This window comes from Equus asinus, chromosome 5, assembly GCF_041296235.1.
Source record: "Equus asinus isolate D_3611 breed Donkey chromosome 5, EquAss-T2T_v2, whole genome shotgun sequence".
Classification (NCBI taxonomy): Eukaryota; Metazoa; Chordata; class Mammalia; order Perissodactyla; family Equidae; genus Equus; species Equus asinus.
Window position 1 is genome coordinate 103,988,380 of NC_091794.1, and position 20,466 is coordinate 104,008,845.

Consider the following 20,466-nt stretch of genomic DNA (forward strand, 5'->3'; position numbering starts at 1 on the left):
ACACTAAGATATCACCTTATACGCGTTAGATTGGGAAAAATATCCAAAACCAAGAGTGACAAATGTTGGAGAGGTTGTGGAGAAAAAGAAACCCTCATACACTGTTGGTGGGAATGCAAACTGGTGCAGCCACTATGGAAAACAGTATGGAGATTTCTCAAAAAGTTAAAAATAGAAATACCTTATGACCCAGCCATCCCACTACTGGGTATCTATCCTAAGAACCTGAAATCAGCAATTCCAAGAGTCCCATGCACCCCTATGTTCACTGCAGCATTATTTACAATAGCCAAGACGTGGAACCAACCTAAGTGCCCAGCAACTGATGACTGGATAAAGAAGATATGGTATATATACACAATGGAATACTACTCAGCCATAAAAAAGGACAAAATCGTCCCATTCGCATCAACATGGATGGACCTTGAGGGTATTATGTTAAGCAAAATAAGCCAGACAGAGAAAGACGAACTCTATATGACTCCACTCATAGGTGGAAGTTAACATATAGACAAAGAGATCTGATCAGTGGTTACCAGGGAAAAGGGGGGGGGGGGTGGGGGGAGGGCACAAAGGGCGAAGTGGTGTACCCACAACATGACTAACAATAATGTACAACTGAAATCTCACAAGGTTGTAATCTATCATAATCTTAATTTAAAAAATTAATTAATTAATTAATTAAAAAAAAAATGAAAGGCTCTGTAGGAGCCTGTAGGGGGAGGCAGAGCTACCCTCACTTCTCCAGGCTGTTAATCAGCTCTTCCCCCACTCACTGGACAAATATTTACCACATGCTGGTACTGGTGAACAAGACTGTCAAGATCCTTATCTTTAAAGAACTTCACTTTAACAGCAGCTACACACAAGCAAGCAGGCAGCAACTCTATAATAAACTAATGGTCATAATCGTGGAAGTACGCGCTCCTATGGAGGCACAGAGCAAGAAAATCTAGGTCTTGGTTAATTACGGCAGGCTTCTGAGAAAAGTACTGAGCAGGCTGAACCTGAAGGTCAAGGCTAGAAGAGGAAAAGGAAGCAGGAGGAAGCAAAACATGTAGCACGTGGTAAATGAGTTCGGACTGAACTGGGGGCAATGGGGATCCACTGAGGTACTTTAAAGCAGGAGAATGCCATCGCGGAGATGTGGCTGCAGTGTGGATTAAGGGACTGGGAGGAAGACATCAGCAGAAGCAGAAGACCCACACCGATGCAGTGGTAACAGAAGGAAGATGATGGCCGCCGACACTAAGAGATGGAAAGAAGCAGCAGAGGCAGAAGAAAGTGGCCAGACTGTCCCGAGAGACAAGGTCTGTTCACAGACCCGGTGACTGCCTGGATACGGGGAAGACAGAGGGTTACAAAGGCCAACGGTTCCAGCCTCTGCAAACTCAAGGTATCAATACGAGCTCGATTACTCAGGCCCGGCCCTCCTGCTGTTTCCTAGGAATATCAGTCTGATGGTACCCATCTGCTACTACATTTACCAGCACTGAGGTTTCTGCCTCTAAATAGGAACTAGCCTTCTCACCCCCTAGACAAATTTCATCAATCCCATGAGTCTTCCACACACTGGGAAAGCAGTCACTTGATGGTGGTAATGTATTTCAAATGTGGAGCTAACTCCCTTTCCAAATACACTTCCAACAAAGACTCGGCATGCTGCTAAAAAAGTCAAACTGAGACAACAGAAAATGAAAATCATATCTCTAAGGCTCAGAAATCTCTTCACAGAGTTCATTTTTGGCCAAAATCTGTGGCTTCTTTTAATGGAAAAAAAAAATTCTTTCCCTGTGATTGGTAAACAATTCCAGATTTAAAACTGTCCAAAGTAATATGCACCAAAACATGCACAGCTCTATTAACTAGTAAGGCTCATACCAAAGTGTGTCCACATACTCAGTGAGGTCTGCTGAGTTTTAAACATAAAGGAAGGTTTGGAGAACATGAGGAAGAGTCTAGACTGTTGGCTCCGTAGGAAAATCGCTTGCTGAGGACAATACAGGATGTTCAGGAGAGGCCGACAACTACACTATCCAGAACCCACCACACTCTGACCAGCTGTTCCACAGCAGGTAAACATTACATACCTCTTTTCATGGGACCTGATGTTATCAGGGAAAAAATAACTGTCTTGAATTACTGAAAGGGAGAGGGGGCTGTTCGATTTTCTTTTTTAATTCTGCTAGCAAATGTAGTGATGTATTTGTATTTTGGTTGTTGTCCAAACAAATGTCTGTCTTAGCAAATCTGCTATCAGTAGGCAGAACTTAGTTTTACAAGGCTCTGGGAAATAAATGTGTAAAATGCTACAGGAAATTACAATCCTTTATGAACGTCATTACCCCAAAAAGTGCTAATAAAATGGTTTAAAAGGCATCCAAAATATTTTGTTGGGTTTTTTTCTCTACAAGCAATTCTTAAGAGTCACAAGCCTACACTTTGAAATTGGCCTATTAGGTCACTAGGAATAAGTCTTGAGCAAGCTCTAGTCTGCATAAATTGGCCACGTAACAAATTAAGACACACCTCCCTCACTTCTAGGATCAACAGTCTTAATATGGTGGCTCAACGCAACGAGCACAGAGCAACCTGCCTTTCTGACTAACTTTCAATCCATGCCTCTCTGTATATTCTTACGTGACTGGAGGGCCTGGAATGTGAAGCCTCACATGGTTCCATGCAAAAGAACATTTTGTGGGAAGAAACACAAAGAGATAAAATAGGCATTTAAATTCTAACAAAAGACAGACACATTTTTATTCTGATATATAAAATCAAAGGTGTTTGAGATTTTAAGTAAAATTTTAACTGAAATACAAAACATACATAAAGTGTATAAATCACAAGTATATGGTAAGATAAGATGCTTACAAAGTAAAGACAATGAGGGACCCAGCACGGCTCAGTGAGGAACAGTACCAGCACCCCAGCAGCCTCTTGAGCCCCGCCAGTCTGACTTCTAGCACCACAGATTTGTTTTGAACTTTACAAATTATTTATAAATGCAATCACACAGTAGGTTTCATTTTATTTTAACCAGGGAATAAGTTCATTTTTAACAGGGAAGGCCTTTTATAACTTTTTTGAAGGGAAGGGGGAGGTGGAAGGCTCAGTTCACCATGTGACACGCAGGTGGCCTTTTTGCTGTTTAACCCTTTACAGTTCCCGCATGATTCTCAGGCCATTCCAAGGAGATACAAAGTTCAAGGAACTGGCGATACATACCCGGATCAGACAGGTCCGAGACCCCTGCTTACCTTCCGCAGGATCTCTCATATTGGCAGAGGTGGAACCTGGCTCACTTGTCTTCACCTGTATGTCTTCAGTTTTGTTTGCTTTGCTTTTATTTTCTTGGGATTTTTTCTTCCCTGAAACACAATATTATTTATTTATTTGTTTGCTTATGCATTCATTCACTCACTCACTCGCTATTATCCTGTATTCTTGAAGGAGACAATTACTAATGCAATCACAGCAAACGGTATATTTCCAGGCAATTATCACTTCAGATTCCTAAAGAAAGGAATGAATGATGAATATGAATTCTTTTAAGTCATGTCAGAGGGGAAGAAAAAGAAACCCATAAATACTGTACTTTTCAAAATCTTGGGCAATAGTTCCCTCTAAGCTATAATGTATTACATAGTAAATAATATATTCTAGAAAAGTTAACAATATTGATGTCAGAGGAAAATTAGATCATAGCACTGAGTTTCAACACCACACAAATAATAGTGACTGTCAGAAGTCTGGTTATTCATAAGAAGTATATTAGAGAAAAACAATAAGGTATAAGTTGGGGCCCTTTTCGTTAAGATAAGATTACCCATAACTGTCAAGGTGAAACAGCAGAAGCAGAGACTCTGCTGAACTGCAAAGGACAGACACGCACAGTGACTCCAACAGCCAATGCAGTCATGAATAATTCACAGCCAGCGGCGTGGCACTGGGAGGGTCCTGAGGGACTTGACTCCAGGTCCAGGATAATTCAATATTTCATTAACGATTCAGAGAATGGAATTCAGGAAACACTAACTGCATTCCAAGTGATACCACAGTTCAGAAGATAAGATTAAAATGCAACACATTTCTGACAAGCTGGAACAATGAACTCAAGTCAGCAGATATTCAATAAGGATAAGGGGAAACAACTGGAGGTTCAGACCCTCAGTCTCCTTGGGATTTAACCAGAATTTGTGACCCTCTTCTCCATTTTTTAGACTCTAAGTTTCTTCTCTTTGGTAGCTTTTGTTTTCAGAGTTCAGAATCAGAATATGCTCCTATTCATCTGCCCCCAAATTTCCTTCTCTTTCTGCAATGCTGTCCCCAGCCAGGTCTCAAACAGCTCCTAGAGCTGTCCTTGCTCTTTCGGAGCAACCCTCTTGCCATCTTTATCTCTGAATTAGTAAAATAACAAGTAGAAACCATTCATGGTTTCCGGAAAATGGTATTCTCTATAACAGAAAATCACTACAGAGAAGCATTAGACAACAAATGAAAATGCAGTCAGAGACACAAAATATTACTATTGAAAAGATCATAATGATTAGAAATAGAAATATCGATTACAATACAAAGCAAATACTAATCCTAAAAAACCCACCAGATTTTGATAAATGTTAAAGAGATGCGACAACAAAGTATGAAATACTTAATAATCAGTCACTTATTTTGCTAGTCTTAAAAAGCAAATTCTAAAATACCATTGTAAATCTCTAATTCTTCAGCCTATAAAAAAAAAACAGATGTTTTCTGCAACTATGAAAGTGAAGCTCAAATTCCTGGTAACACCTCTCTGTTCATTTCCAAAGGCAGCTAAAATGGAACTCAGGACATAAGCATGCACATCGTGGAACCACACTCTGGAGGGAACAGAAGCTGAGAGCCTGCGTGGAGACCGGAGATTCAGGTCCCCAGCTGGCAGGATTATAAACCAGTCACCTCTGCAAGGGCAAGGACACGGAAACACCGTTCACAGTGAGGGGGAATCTATTCTTTCAGTTCCTTCTCCCTGTGTCAACCTTCCAGCACTTAGCCTAAATCTGATGATGACAAAGGCTCCTGAGGAATCCAGTTGTGCTGAGGGAATCTGGAATCCACCCCCTTTCAACCAGTTTTGTTATTCTCACTGGGACACATGCCCGTCCCTGTGTGTGATGCCCAGGCTATATCGGATTACTGGCGGCACACAAGGCCAACATAAATGATCTGGCTACTAACATAACTGCTTTAGCGCTGCAGTTCACGTCCGACTAGATCCACGGCAAGGGCTCCCGGTGCCCTCAGATGCTGGAGTTGAAAGTTATATTCAGAAAAGTTTTTCCCTGGTCAGCACCACCTCATGTCCCTCAAACAAGCCGGGGAATATGACCCTTTCTCACTGAGCTCTTACTTTCTACTTTGTACAGGTAGGGGCCTTGGAAATAAACAAAAATAGAGGTACAGTCTAAACTTTGCCTTTTAAGCATAAACCTTACATACATTCAAAAAAGTCACTGTAAAATTTAATAGAAATATAGATGTCAATTTGTTGTAATACAATCCCTTGCAAAAGCATTTGAAAGATTTTCTGCAACGTCTCCAGTGCTACGCAAAGCTAGTTAGCAGGTCATACACAAAAAGTAAATCGGCCTATTTGTAAATAGGGCATTAAATAAGTGAAATTTTTAGATTTATATCACATTATAGATTTATATTATATATATTATATATAATAAAATATATAATATATATATTATATACACTATATTATAGATTTATATATTATAATAAAGCAAAGCACAGCTTTAATAATACCATACATTAATATGTACTGGGAATGAAATCACATAGCTACCTAAAAGTAAAACTTATTTTAAGTTTTATTCCCTGCCTAAAGGAATATTAGCACACCTAGCTAACACTAATGTCAAATGTCTATTTTTGGATGCTCCCGACCCAATCAGTGAGAAGGGTCTCCCCCCCATCCCTCGGTGCCTTCTTTAAACCAATGACCAAGAAACCAGATCCCCTGGGAAGAGAAGCCAATTGTGGCGGGACCTCTGCCTCCTGTTCGGAGGGCTAACAAAAGTACCCCTGCCACAGGCTGCTACAGGCTACCCGGGTGTCCCAACCTGCAGCACGAATGACATCTGGGGACAGAAGATTCCTGTTATGGGGTTTTTCAACGCTTCAGAGGATGTTCAGCAGCATCCCTGACCGCCACTCACTAGATGCCGGTAGTAGCCCCCTTCTGGTTGTGACAAGCAAAAGTCTCCAGACACGGCCAAACATCCCCTGGAGGAGGGAGTGTCTCCCCAGGTTAAGAACCACTGGGCTAAACCAATATTACATGGGTCACTACAGACATATGGGGCTCTGAAGTCTATGTATCTATTAAACATTGAAAAAGTATCTGAATAACACTAATAAACATCTAAAAACTAAGGAATGGAACAATTCAATTTACCTCCAAAGTACCTTTGGTGAACACTGATAGACTTAGTTTATGATGGAAGTAAGTCTCATGAATCTAATTATCATTCATTCTTGGAACTGAGATCATCTGACACGTGAAACAATCTTCTCAACCTTAATCGGAACCATCTAACATTCAAGTTATTTCCCATTAGGCCCGTGGACTAGAGGTGAAGGGGCCACTGAAATCACCTGTCTGACCTGCTGTTCTGAAGGTGGACACAGCAGGGCCCCAGGGACTTAGTAGTCCACAACAGCCCAGACAGCAGGAACCGGGCGTCCTGACTCACACTCAGGCACGCTTGGTGTCATTCACAAGGCCAAAGATTGCAGTAACAGGTGGTAGAACCTGCTATATTTCCTTAAATCAGTAAATTTCTTTCCTGCTATTTGGTTTCTGTTCTATTTACAATCAAATTAAAAGAAAAAACAAAAACAAGCCCATAATCAAAAACAACCTACAATGACTCTTACGAGGGGGTGAGGGGACTCAGTCTCTCTCTGAGGCAGGAGGCGCCTCAAGCACTGGTCCGGCAGAGCCCACTGGGAGCCTGGTAAGCACACGTGTGCACTTACCATCAGGTTCGTGCAGGGTCCTACATAGAGGCTACTGCCAGCTGCAGGCTCCACTTGGTCTAAACAAGAAAGATACAGGAATGAAACACAAGGAAAGTGAAATGGAAACGGTGACAAAGAACATAATGAAGGACAGGACAAAACCGTGTGTACGTAAGGAAAAGAAATATACACAGAGTTATGAAGAAAACAGAAGGGAAACGGCGGTTACCTACTGCATCCGGGTTCTCACACACACTCAAGTTCGTCTTTGTGCTCTTGGGCAGTGACAGGACCCGCGCGGTATACTTACTCTCCAGCCCGTGCCAGGCCCATGTTGTAAAACTGATGCTCTCATCACTGCATACCGCTTCTGCTAGGAGACTGAAAGTCCCAATCCGTGCCTTTCACTTTATAGAGACACCTAAGGACTGGAGACATGAAGCCATCTGCCCAAGGTCACACAACTAAATTAGCTCTAGAGCTAGAATTTAAAAGCCAAGGAGGGAGCCAGCCCAGGGTCATAGTGGTTAAGTTAACACGCTCTGCTTCAGTGGCCCAGGGTTCACAGGTTCAGATCCCGGGCATGGACCTACACACTGCTCATCAAGCCAGGCTGTGGCAGCATCCCACATGCAAAATAGAGGGAGATGGCACAGATGTTTAGCACAGGGCCAATCTACCTCACCAGAAAAACCCCCAAAAAAGAAAACCCCACACACTCAGAGGAGGATGATGCTAAAATTGCTCTTTCTACTATATGTATTTCTTAGGACCAACAATGGCACAATAAGCATATCTTATTCTTTACAAAACATTTTCTATCATTTTTTTCACTAGGTTTCAAGGGCAAATGAAAGAAAAGTGACTTCCATTGCATTTACAGAAAATGAGCAACAATCAAATTGGATGCAGACTTTTTTTCCATTTTAACTTCACCTTATGCCAGAAACAAGTATCAGCCAATACCACAGAACACCAATCTGAGCAAATGCGATTCATCATTAAACAATACAAATAAAGCTGGATTTCCTAGTGAAATAGCTTCCATATCAAGAAATCCAACAGCCATGACTACTTTTTAAAGACAACATGTAGCATTGTACTGCCAGTGCCTAGGATGCAAGCTGCAAAACCAAAATTGCCTAAAGCAACACATGAATAATTTAACCTAGGTCTGGACTGTGTTCCACTATTCTAATAAACTGGACAAACACTAGAAAATTCTAGAGAATGATGTTTCACTTCAAAATGTTCAGGCATCAGAGAGATTGCAAAATTCTAGAAGGCTTGCTCAACTTACATTAAAAATTCATCACAAGAGTTGAAGGCTCATGCATTTGGTGATTTAAATGAATTAAAGGTAGAACCATATGCAACTCTACGTGCACTGCCTCCTCACTGGGGAGCCACCCAACTCCCGAGGATAAAATTAGAAGTCGGTATCCACGCACAGAGGCAGGTCTACCCAATCTCTGTTGGGGAGCTCGCCATCTCACTCAGATACACAGCTGACTTCAAGGAGGCCCCATCTGTGAGAGTTCCACGATCGCACCATGAAAGGTCAGCGAGGACACAAGCTGCCCTGAACAGGATCCATACTCAACTCCGCAAAAGGTGGGTTGTGCCTGCTGCCTCCTGGTCCGCACCCTGCATTCAGCCCTTCATCACTCCACCTGAACTTTCACCCTCTCCACTCCACTGGAGCTCCACCTTCCACGGTCACCACTGATCTCATAATTACACAAGCCCAAATTTCTTCAGGCTTTATGTGCCCCAAGTTTCTCCTTTGTGTTTGACAGTTTGATGGGTCTTAAATTCTTAAAATTCCTCTCTCCAGCCTTATGACACTACCATCCAGAATCTCCTCCTTTCGTGACTATTCTCTTGCGAAATTTTCCTCTTCTTCCTGCCACTAAATGAGAGGGTCCTTCCAGGAAATCTGAAGATTGGAAGTATGCTTTCATTTGAGGTTAAAGAAAGTCTTCAACAAAGTATTCAGCTAAGCTGAGGGTACAGATCTCAGAGAACAGAACAGACATGGAATAATGGAATTAATCCGCTGCCTTAAAAGGTAAGAGAGAAGAACCCTAAGATTTAGAGGAGCCTTAAAGATGGTCTTTGCTTCCCAAACTTCACAAACACACCTCTCTGAGCTTCATCTCATTATATATGAATTGCCTAAAAACTCACAGCAAGTTTACACAAAACTGGCGCTTTTATTCCCATCCAATTCACTACTCCAACCACCGTGTTCTAGCAGCCTTGTTAGGGAGCAACACTTTCTGGGTTCTAATTGCATCCTTAAAAAAGAGAATTAACAGAGCCATCTACATTTCAGGCGAGTTTGAGAAATTCATCATTAATATGTAAAGTCAGTATCCATCTTTTTGAATCTTTAAAAGAAAAGGGTGTGATTTTCAGGCCAGCAGGCCAGCGTGGCCCTGATATTAGCACTCAGGACGTCTGGTTAAGTCAGAGTTCCAAAAGCATGATGAAAAGCTCAACTGGCAAAAAAGCATAAAGCTCATGTGAAATGACTTATTAAGATTTTTACAAAAGCCCACAAGAGACCAGGTAGTAAAGAAGGGGAAATCTGGATAACGGCAAAGTTCTTAGCTTAAAGAATGGCCACAACGATGTTAGGCATGAGCTGGTAAAGGGTGGTCAGAGTTAGACCTCAGCAGTGTTTTACATCTGGTGGTGGTTTAACCTGCAGTTGGTGTGATGAGTAGAGAGGAGAAAAGCTGGAAACAGATATATAAAACTAAGTTTTTCACAAGGAATTAACAGTCTATTTCAATATCCTTAATCTGACTTGGGTACCCCGGAAGTCAGCAGAAGTCACTGACAGGACAATTGGGAACCTGGGGCAGCACAAGTGATGACAGAACAGCATCTCAGGAACTGCAACCAGAGGGGCTGGCCTTGCAGCTGAGTGGTTAAGTTTGCATGCTCCGCTTGGCGGCCCAGGGTTCGCAGGTTCAGATCCTGGGCGCACACCTATGCACCACTCATCAAGCCGTGCTGAGGCGGCGTCCTACACAGAGGAACCAGAGTGACTTACCACTAGCGTATACAACTATGCACTGGGCTTTGGGGAGAAAAACAAGAGAAAGAGTGGCAACGGGTGTTAGCTCAGGGGCAACGTTTCACACACACAAGAGTGGTCCATGGCAAATCTCAGATTTGAAGCAGGTGGAAAAATCCCTTAAAAAAAGAGAAATCTCGACCAGAAAGGCTTCCATGAAGGTCAACAGCATGACCCAGGGGGATGCATTTATCAGATGATCAGAAGTGGTGAGATCAGCGGGAAAACAAGCCACTCGGGGCCTAGCCACACTGGTCCACAGTGTTTGAAAGAGAAGTCTGAAGCAGTAAGATGCTGCACCAGTTGGTTTTTATGAAAGTAATATGCTATACATTTCCAGATTTCTTTTACAGTTAACTTTGAAATGTACCTGACAGTAAAAAATTCTGTTAAGCTTCTTGGGCATAACTTCAAGTCTTTCTCTGTAAACTCACCAAGAGCTGGCCGTAATCCTGGAGGCAAATTATAAAAATAAAACCTCTCTGGTTTTAAGTTGCTTGTGGTATTAAAACAGGACTCTAGGCTTTGCTTCCAACAGAAACAATGGAAAAGTTCTGGATTTTTCAGTGCTGCAGAGCAGTGTAAATTCCTGGAATGCTTGCCTCCTGCCAGGGGTGCAGAGCCTCTGCCCCCTGGGGCTCTGGCCCCCACCTCTCCCAAGCTGTCAGGTTGATGGGAGAACAGCGAAGATCATATCCGCAGGGAGCTTTGACCTTCTGTAAAAAAGGCTTTTAGTGGCTCTGAGTGGATAACTTCAAGTACGAGAAAGGGCTCCCCAAATAAACTTGAATAAATTCAAATTAAGAAAGCATTAATTTCCTCATACTCTTTGGAACCTCAAAAAGTCTTGTGGCATGAACAAAATGATTTTAGAGACTAATTAAATACCTCTGAAACTTAAGCTGCCAGCCTGTTCTACTTTATAATTATTTTAATTTCTAGGGCTCTTCTCATGGATTTTCAGTAGATTTTATTTTAGAGGAAACAAATATATATATCTAAAGTCTGAAAATCTTACATGTAAAGAGTGAACTGGCAACCACCAAGTGAAGAACTGAACTCAAGCCCAGGTGTCAGTCCCCTGGGGCCAGGCCAACCAGGACTGGGGACTGTGCAGGCAGGCAGGGAGCTACAAGAACCTGGCAAGGTGCCAAACAGAGGGGGCCACACCCTCGAGCCTTGGTTATTCAGCTAAAACGAAAGGCATTTTTTTCTCACAAATTCCATGATAAATTTTACAATGTCATACCTTGATAAATTATCTACAAAATTTAGTTTAAAATATTTTCAGGAAGTAAAATCCAGATATAAATCTGAGTCAAGACAACTGCAATACTCAAAATTCATTCTCTACATTTCTTCAGAAAAATGTTCACAGGAACAAGGGTCAAGCCATATCACTAATTAATAAAATCAGGCTACAACGCCTCCATAGACATGACCAAGAAGACACACAGCGCGATGTGGCAGGTGGCTCCCCGTGATTACTCATGAGAGTATGAGACCTGTCTCCCCATCTGTTTGTATTTTCTAATCTTTCCAGACGAACATTTGGTTATATTATGCAGAAAATGAAGGAGTAATTTTTTAAAAAGAAGAAATACCTACAAAAGCAAAATTAATGAGACAAATGAAAATGTTTCCACTGGGTGAGATTAACATATGCAACTTTGTAACAGTACATTTGGAAAAGGCCTCAATTTTGTACTTTGCCTGCACAGCAAAGAGTGTTGCTGAAGCGTTTCTCTGTTTTCTGTCTCCTACCTTACACTCCTTATAAGTGCCCAGAAAAAAGCGCTATCTCCAGAAACACCAAATCCACAACACACACACAGTCATAAAAATTTAAAAGGGATTTCAAATATTTGTAACATACATTATTAAAAAGCCAAAACTGCTTAAGCATTCAAATTACCACTGTTAACCTTTGGGCGTAGATCCTTCAACTCTTTTTCCTATGCCTCACATTACTTTGAACAAAAAATTAATTGGTGTCCTCCATTTGAACAGCCACACACCTCCTATTCTTTGTCTTGTTTCACTGCACTTGGTTATTATACCTATCATTATTTAAATAAAAAATCTATCTTAAACCATCACATTGAGTGCCTCCCAGGTATAAGCTGAGGGAGTGTGATAATCACGCTTCTAAAATGCAAAAACTAGGCAATGGCATTTGAATATGCCACATCTCAGTAGAGGTTTAAGAAATTCATGCATAAAAACAAGAGAATTTACAAAGATACTAAACTACCTAGCATGAAATGGAACACACTGATTCCAGTCTAAGTTTTAAGACCTTTCATCACTGTTACTAAATGACCTCCTTCCCTCTGTCCGAGACCTCAGCCGCCTTCCCGCCCCTTCCACGCCTGCAGGCGCGCCCCGCTCAGAGCCTATGAACAGATGCCTTGCTGCCCTCTCGGCAGAGAGCTCGGACCTCTCGAGGCTCACCCACGGACCTCTCGAGGCTCACCCACGCGCAGGGGCAGCGCCAAGGCCCCAGCTCCAACAAACTCAAAACTGCATCTTTCAGATGCAAGAAGCAGAGAAGGAACTAAAATGTATTTGTTCTCCTCATAAAGTTCTTACTTTTTAAATCACAAATTACATTTAAAATCAATTCCAGATTTTTTTCTTATAGATCTCTACCTAAAAACACAATCCCACTAGCCTACGTAACAACAAACTTCATTCTCAGATGGACGAGCCTGTATCAGACTACTGTTCAGATTTAGCCCAAGCTCATTACTCTTGCTCAATGATAAACGTTTTCCTCTACATACTTTGTAAAGTTTCTGGAATAATGGTGTAGTAGAAGGATTTTGATAATTTTTCTTGGGTGATTATTATCTACAAGGCACTTTGTTAAGAGCTATAGGGAATACACATATATTACTAAAAAGATGTCTGCCACGAAGGAATTGAAAATTCAAGTTGTATGTCTAACTTTGTGAAAAGCAAGCCCCTTTGCAGAAAGGCCCTACTAATGTCAACAAGAAGCAAATTTTGAGTGGGAAAAAATGTTCCAGAGAATCTGTATTTCATTAAAAATAAGAAGCGAAGGAGGGAGGGAGGGAGGAAGAAAGAAGAGGGAAGGACAAGACAGAGAGGTGGGGGGAGGGAGAAAGAGATGGGGAGATGGGCGGTGTGAACAGCCATCCAGCCAGGTAAAGCTAGGAGGCTCAGGGAGTCGGCTGACCAGGCAGCTACAAGCTGTGGCCCTCCTTAGGCGCACGGCCACCGCCCTCCAGCACGGAGACCACAGCCTTTTAGAAACACTAACCCTTACTTAGTGCAGGTCTGCAAGGATTATCCCACACTGTCCTGAGCTGATGCTGCTTCTCTCTTTTACCAATATAGGTAAAATAATGCCCCCAGGGAACAAACAACACTGCCAAAAGGCTCACAAAGGACTAGGATGTGAAACACAGTGCCTACCAGGCCAGTGCCCATGCTGGAGAAAGGGCCTCATTCTCCATCCAGCCACTCATTCCATCTGCTCCCAAAAGTCTCCTGTGTCCTCCAGGTCACACATCTTCCCTGCAAAGAGCTGACCCCAACTAAAGGGAGACACTGGACTGGGCTCTCCTCTGAATAAAAGAGGTCCTCAAAGGACAGAAGCCACAACACTGATATTCACGAAACTGAAAGTACATTGCACAGCCGTGGGCCCTGACTTGATTAACGAAAAGTAATCGTGTTCAGGGCAGATGGGAACTAACTGTGATACACGCTGGTGATAACTACCTGATACTGCCATCGGGGGGAAAAAAACGAGATAATGTGCGGAAAGAACTTCACACAATAAATGGAATAAATTGTAAGGACTATCCACAGTAGATTCTACTAAACAAATATAGAAACCCCACACCTACAAGTCTAAATTGTCAGCATACGTTCCTCCTTCTGAAGACAAGGACATTCTGCTTCCACTGACAACTCCGAATTCATCCATTTGCTGTGTTCATTTGTTCTATCCCAATTCACAAGATCCCACTCAGACATCATTAGGGAAATGTACAAGTCCAGTGAGGACAGAACTTTACCGAAAGAAGAGGGAACTCTGCCAAACACTCACTAACATCTCCACCAATATATATTAATGTTCTAAGAGCAGAAGCTGTGAGTATATTTCATTTCTTAAGTCTGTAACCTGCTGATTTTACTGTTTCCAACTAACTGTCTCTGCTTAATTTTTAAAATTAAACATACTAGGTTCACTCTAGTGGTTCCTAATCTTTTCAGGAAGAAACTTTAGACCCCTCTGAAAATCAGAGAACACTTTCTCTCTCCAGATAGTCACTAACAGACATAAACACAATATTTGGGGGCTCGGGGACCTCCTAAGTTATCACAAAGTCAAGCTGTGAGTTCATGCAAATGTACATTATCAACAGGAGTCCTCTGCATGATCCCTGAAAAAGAACCCCGACCCCTCAGACTGCTCAACAAAAATGCTGCACAAGCAGTTAAGTTTGCACGTTCTGCTTCCGCGGCCTGGGGTTCGCCGGTTCAGATCCCAAGTGCAGACATGGCACTACTTGGCAAGCCATGCTGTAGTAGGCGTCCCACATATAAAGTAGAGGAAGATGGGCACGGATGTTAGCTCAGGGCCAGTCTTCCTCAGCAAAAAGAGGAGGGTTGGCAGCAGATATTAGCTCAGGGCTAATCTTCCTCAAAAAAATAAAAAAGGAATAAAAATAAAAATGCTGCACAGATCATCAGAACGTTTGTTTCCCTAAAACGGATGTCATCAACTTAACTAGTAACTTCTCCTAAGAAAACAGCTCTTTCACACTTCTCTTTTTCCTGATTTCATATCAAGATGAAAGATGACAGATTTCCTAATCTGTCACATATAGCACTGAAATTGCTCCCACATAGTTACTTCGAAGGCTGTCTGATAATTTGGTATCTAAAAAAATGCATCCAAAATTCATCCAAAATGTCACCAGCATAGAATGTGGTTCTAACAGTACAGAAGAGTCACGAGTGGTTTAGACCACATCGAGAGAGGACAGAACAGAAGACAGCAGTCAACCCTCCATTTGGGCAGCAAGCAGGGAGCTGAAACATGTTTACTTCTGTCTAGGCCCATGCAACAAATCAAATGCCAAGAGTTGTCTAATCCACTAACCTTACCTAGGTGACAAGTGTCCTAGTTTGGGTAACGAGTGAAACAAGACAGCTTTTAAGAGAGACTGAGTCTCTAGCACCTGAGCAATTCTCTAGTGCCTCCAGATGCAAAGAAGCCCTTTACTCTTACCTCATTTGCAATCTACTTAATCCACTCCATGTCACCAAAGGAACATACATGGATTTTAAGAGGACATGCTGAAACTTTTATTTATTTTTAAATTCAGAAGTGCCATGATAAGCCCAAGGATGAGCAGAGTTCCCACATAGCGAATTTTTCTCGTGCCCAGCAATGATATGGAATGGACCAAGGCTGGTGTGCCATGCATGTTCCTATGAGGCTCTCAATGCTCAGAGCAACCCTACAAGGCAGGTCATATCCCCATTTTACAGACGGGCAAAGTGAAGATCAAAACATGCAGAGTAACCCATGCAAAGTCACACTCCTCTTAAGTGGTGGAGCTGGGATTTGAATCTGGCCGTGTAACTCCAAGGCTACGTTCTAACATGCCACAAGAAAGTGCACAGGTTGTGCATCTCCCAGCACCCAGGTGTAGCTGGGGTCAGGAATTTTTCCCTTCTCTCCTCCACCAAACACAAACACACACACACACACACACACACACACACACATTTCCAGCTCATTTTAAACAAGTTATCCATTTGCAAAGTACTGATCTAGTGGTATTTAATACAGAAGCGATAGTGCAGCCTGAGCAGCACACTTCCACTCCACTAAAAAACTGCGGGGTCATTTTTTTTCTTTTTAATGTGCTTCAGCATAGAAATTGAATTTGGGGGTGGGGGCTTACAACAACCATTCACTCTGGAAACAAAGTTTACCAATTCCATGTACTTTTTCTCTAGAGGACCCTGTCTCTTTAAAACTGAAGAGTCAGAAATAAACATCACAATATTCTTTATCACAATATTCTCTATACTCTATCACAACCATGAATTTAATTTACCTTGGCATACAGATAGTAGTTTACATTATTTTCTATCCTGAATTCCTGAATTTATCATTTTGATGGAATCAAAACCGCAAACAGATATTTACTAAGCTTAACATTTAAATTTGACCTTATCAAATATTCCTACGATCACACCTAGCAAGGAAAAGATACTTCCTGTGATAATACTCTTAGCACCTAATAAAACTCCTAAAAAGAAGCAAATTTGAAATCTTAAGCCCTTGTTCAAAATTCCAAACAAGAGCGAGACAACAGATAGTTATTCTTTTTTATTATTAGTTTTGGATGCCAGTGAGAGGGAAACTCTCAATTCCAGGTTAATCCTATGAGAACTACAATCCATAATGTGTAAACAGACAAGGAGCTTGCTCCACATGTAAAAGATCAAAACTGCAACTAACCAGCAGCGTGCTGCCTGCAGCACAAACCTGGGAGAGATGAAGGTGACAGGTCTTCACCAACGCCAACACGAGCCTGCTCACAGCGAAGGTGCCAAGGCTGTAGGTGGAGGGCAGTGAAGCCCCCATTCCTCACAGGGACCTCGACATTCTGCTCACAGCCAGCAGTCGCTTTACTCCACAGAGAAACAGGTTCTGATAATCTCACACGTGAAAAACAAAACTACAGCCAACAGAACCAGAAAGGCATATTCTACACCTCAAACTGGCAAGAGAATCAAACCTGAACCAAAGAAGCCAAACAGGAGAAACAACAACGAAAGGCACAGAAATTCCACTGGTGCCCATTCTAAACAGCAATGCAACTTCAAACACTGCACATAATTCGGTTTGGGGGTTCTAAACACGGGTGAACAAACCAGTTTGCCTTCATTTTTGTGGCATGTGGTGTCTCAGAAAACCTACAAAGGACCGCACCAAGGGGTAGGATAGTAAGCACAAGAAGAAAAGATTGTTTATCACTGTGGCTTCAACAGGAATAAACGGGGGGAGGGGTATTTTAACCTACGTAGTACTTACTGCTTTTCTTTTTAACCAAAGCAAAAATAATCCTCTGCAACTATACATAGCTGGTAACATACAGTTAATCCATTAAGGGTGAAACTAGGTTTTGGTCATTGGGAAACAGATTAAACTAATAAGAACTTACATAAATGTGAAACTTGTGAAGGTATCAAATTAGCAAGGATTTTAGAACCTGGTATTTTTATACACCATACCCATACAATATCATTATTTTATAGTTAGAATAAATCTCTTGCCTCTGAAACTGTTCAAATATTCTTTGTATACTAAAGATAAATATATTAACTTTTATATAACACTTAAAATAACTATACAACATTTACCAGATTATTAAAACTTTCATCAAAAAATATTTTTAAATTTCAAGGTCATGACCACAAAAATGGAAAGAGGAAATAGCTACAATAAATGCTTCAGAATGCTGAGAATTTTCTAGTCTCTTACCCATAATCCCTCAGGACTTTTTCTTCTTAATATATGCACCAATTTTTAACCTTTTAAACAAAGTTACCACCTCCTATTCTGTAGAGAAAAGGGTAGAACAGAAAGGAAAATGTCCGAGCAATCTGAAAAACGCAAGCACAGATGGCTAAGTGGGTTCTGTCCAGCCAACTACATCCGGGTCGGAGGCTCGGCGCTGGGCTGCTGATGGCTTACTGCATCTGGAAGGAACAACTGGATAAAGTCCTCGCAGGACAAGCTTTAGGGAGGAAAGGCCAGATTACACTTTGTTACACATTCGAGAAGTTTTTAAGATTTTATAAACACACACATTCTAAAAACTCTCTTGTGAGACACACACAATTAAGAAATCAACCCCTGGCCCTCATTCGGATAATCCAAGAGTGCTCTGGGACAGGTCAGGGCAGCTCCTTTCTTGTTCTTGTTTCCCTTCATGCTTTTCCCCAGGAATGAGTCAAGCCGCTAGAATAGGAACAGCTTTATCAGCAAACAAAACCTCTTAAGAAGGGACTGCTCCAAACAGTTCAAATGAGTTCCTCCTAAAGGAAAAAGTAAAAAATAAAAAGCTATGCTCCCCGAAAGAGACATCTGACAAAACAGAAAAACAAATTCCCCATCTTTTAGTGCTGTCACATCATAAGGGCGACACAAACTAACAAGTACGAGGGAACTCCACTACAACCACAAACAAGTCAGAACTGCACTAGATCGCATTTGCAGTGGATGTTAATTAAAACATGCTCATGATCCATAACAGTCATCTTACGAAAACTTGAAAAATTATGTTTTATTCAATCATTCTCAAAGTTTAGCGAGCCATTCTCAACAAAACATCACCGGGGCAGAGGAGGAAGCCACAGAGCACGGGCTTCTTGAAAGCATCAATAAGGCACAATGAGAGTCCTACGGTCCTGGCTCAAGCCCTCTGCCATCGGTATGGGAGGGGCGTTCGGCAAAGACAGCGCCTCACCCTGTTCTTGTGGTTTCTAAACCGATTTCAAAAATAATATAAACCTTAAGAGAAATAACTTCACAAAAAGCCCAAACCGACAAATATGTCATTAAAAAAACACTTAACAGCTAGCAAGGGATAAAATGTAATCTGTCAGTGTTTTTGAAAACTGTTCACTTGAAGCGCTCAAAGGAATACAATAAATCTATTCAACCCATAAACCCCCAGAGCAAAAATAACTGAAGGCATTAGTTCTCACCAGAACTTAGCTTTCCAATACCGATGACTTCACTTAATCACACTGCCTTATTATTTAGGATTAAAGTAGGCAATTCTAAAGTAAGTGGTAAAAATTCATCTTGGCTAATTAGCAAAGCCTTATAAAACACTGCTACTTATTCAGTATAAGTGTCCTACTTGAAAACATTAGGAATAAACTGGATTTAGGCAAGGCGGAGCCAGTGACTGAGTAGCTGGGTGACTTGGGCAAACCACAGAAGCCCCCTGAGCATCAGTTTCCTCACGTGGAAAGGAGGAGAAGGACCCCTGCTTTGCAGGGGTCCTCGGAGGATGAGCAATGATGTATGTGGAGCACCAAGCACAGCACTAGGCACACACGACATGCGCTAAAGAAACGAGTAATTGCTCTCACTGTCACCATCAACAGAAAGCAGTGATTCGCAACAGAATGACGTAATATGCAGATAAATGTCAAATCATGAAATATGTCCATATCAAAGTACGTTGTAATGAATAAAGTCAGGCAGGAAGTCTTGTAATGTCTGACACTGGTTTAATCTGACCGGTAAAAAACAAAACAACGGTTTTCAGTGTTTATCTTTTTCACTTTGAGAAACAGTAGTGTTTTCAAAAAACTCTTGCCTCTCCACATCATTCAGCTTCCCTAACTATGTCGACCAAATTATTAACATCAATGAAACCCACCTCAGCACTGTCCTTGGCAACACGTAAAACACGAACGGCTAACGCCCACAGAGCGCCAGGCCGGTCTCTGGGCCACTGCAGCTCCCAGCGCTCCACAGCACCTCGGACCCACAGCATGGCCAGCACCTTGCCACCGCGCGCCGGCGTTCTTGGACTAGCTACCCAATTCCTGTTATTTAGAGGCAATTTCGAATAGAAAACTATACTCTCCTCCTCTCTGCAACTCTCACATGAACATTAAGTTCAAGTATTGTAACAGCCCATCCATAAACCAGAATACGACATTGCCTAGGAAAAGGAAACACTCATTGAGTTTTAAAAATAGTAATTAATCCATAATTTAGAACAAGAACTTAGTACTCATATTTAAGGAAAGCACAGCAAATTGTTTTTTTACTTTCAAATTACAACTGAATTTTTTAAATCAACTAAACTATTTTGAACTCACTACGATAAGGGTCTTATTTTTTTACCTTTCAGAAAACAATTATAATCAAGCCTTTTTTCTGTATTAGGCAAGTCTCACCTTCCAATTTACATAAGGACAAGAGAACCAGAATAACCTCTAAGCATAGACAGAGGACAGCACAGTCCCCAGTATACTCAATTACAATGTTTGAAGCGGTTTTTAATCACGGCATATATTAGGATTTTTGCAAATCATCCACTAAGATACAGGTGAAAAATCTGCAAAATGCTTTGAAAGATTTTAGTTCATCCACATACTTTCCCTATGAACAAGGGTATACATAAGCAAGAATCAAAGGCACAAAACAAAAATACTGCCTAACTTATTTACCTAAATTTGGAGCCACTCAGTAGCAGCAGAATCAGATATCAAAAAACTTCCCTGACTCCTGATGAAAAAATATTAAAACTGCACCGAGCTTTTAAAAACAGGCCACT

At 41.6% G+C, this 20,466-nt stretch overlaps 1 protein-coding gene across 11 annotated transcripts in view; it reads right to left on the reverse strand.

Annotated features, from left to right (window-relative positions):
* Positions 1 to 20,466, reverse strand: part of PRDM2 (PR/SET domain 2) — a 127,588-nt gene that overhangs the window by 44,507 nt on the left and 62,615 nt on the right. For 10 of the 11 annotated variants that reach the window (XM_070511016.1, XM_044769725.2, XM_044769726.2 and 7 more), the window contains one exon: positions 3,261 to 3,371. In XM_070511016.1, the coding sequence (XP_070367117.1) occupies positions 3,261 to 3,371 (111 nt within the window). Of the gene's footprint in view, positions 1 to 3,260; positions 3,372 to 7,035; positions 7,095 to 20,466 lie in introns of those variants that run through there. The other variant, XM_014836251.3, reaches the window with a different exon arrangement.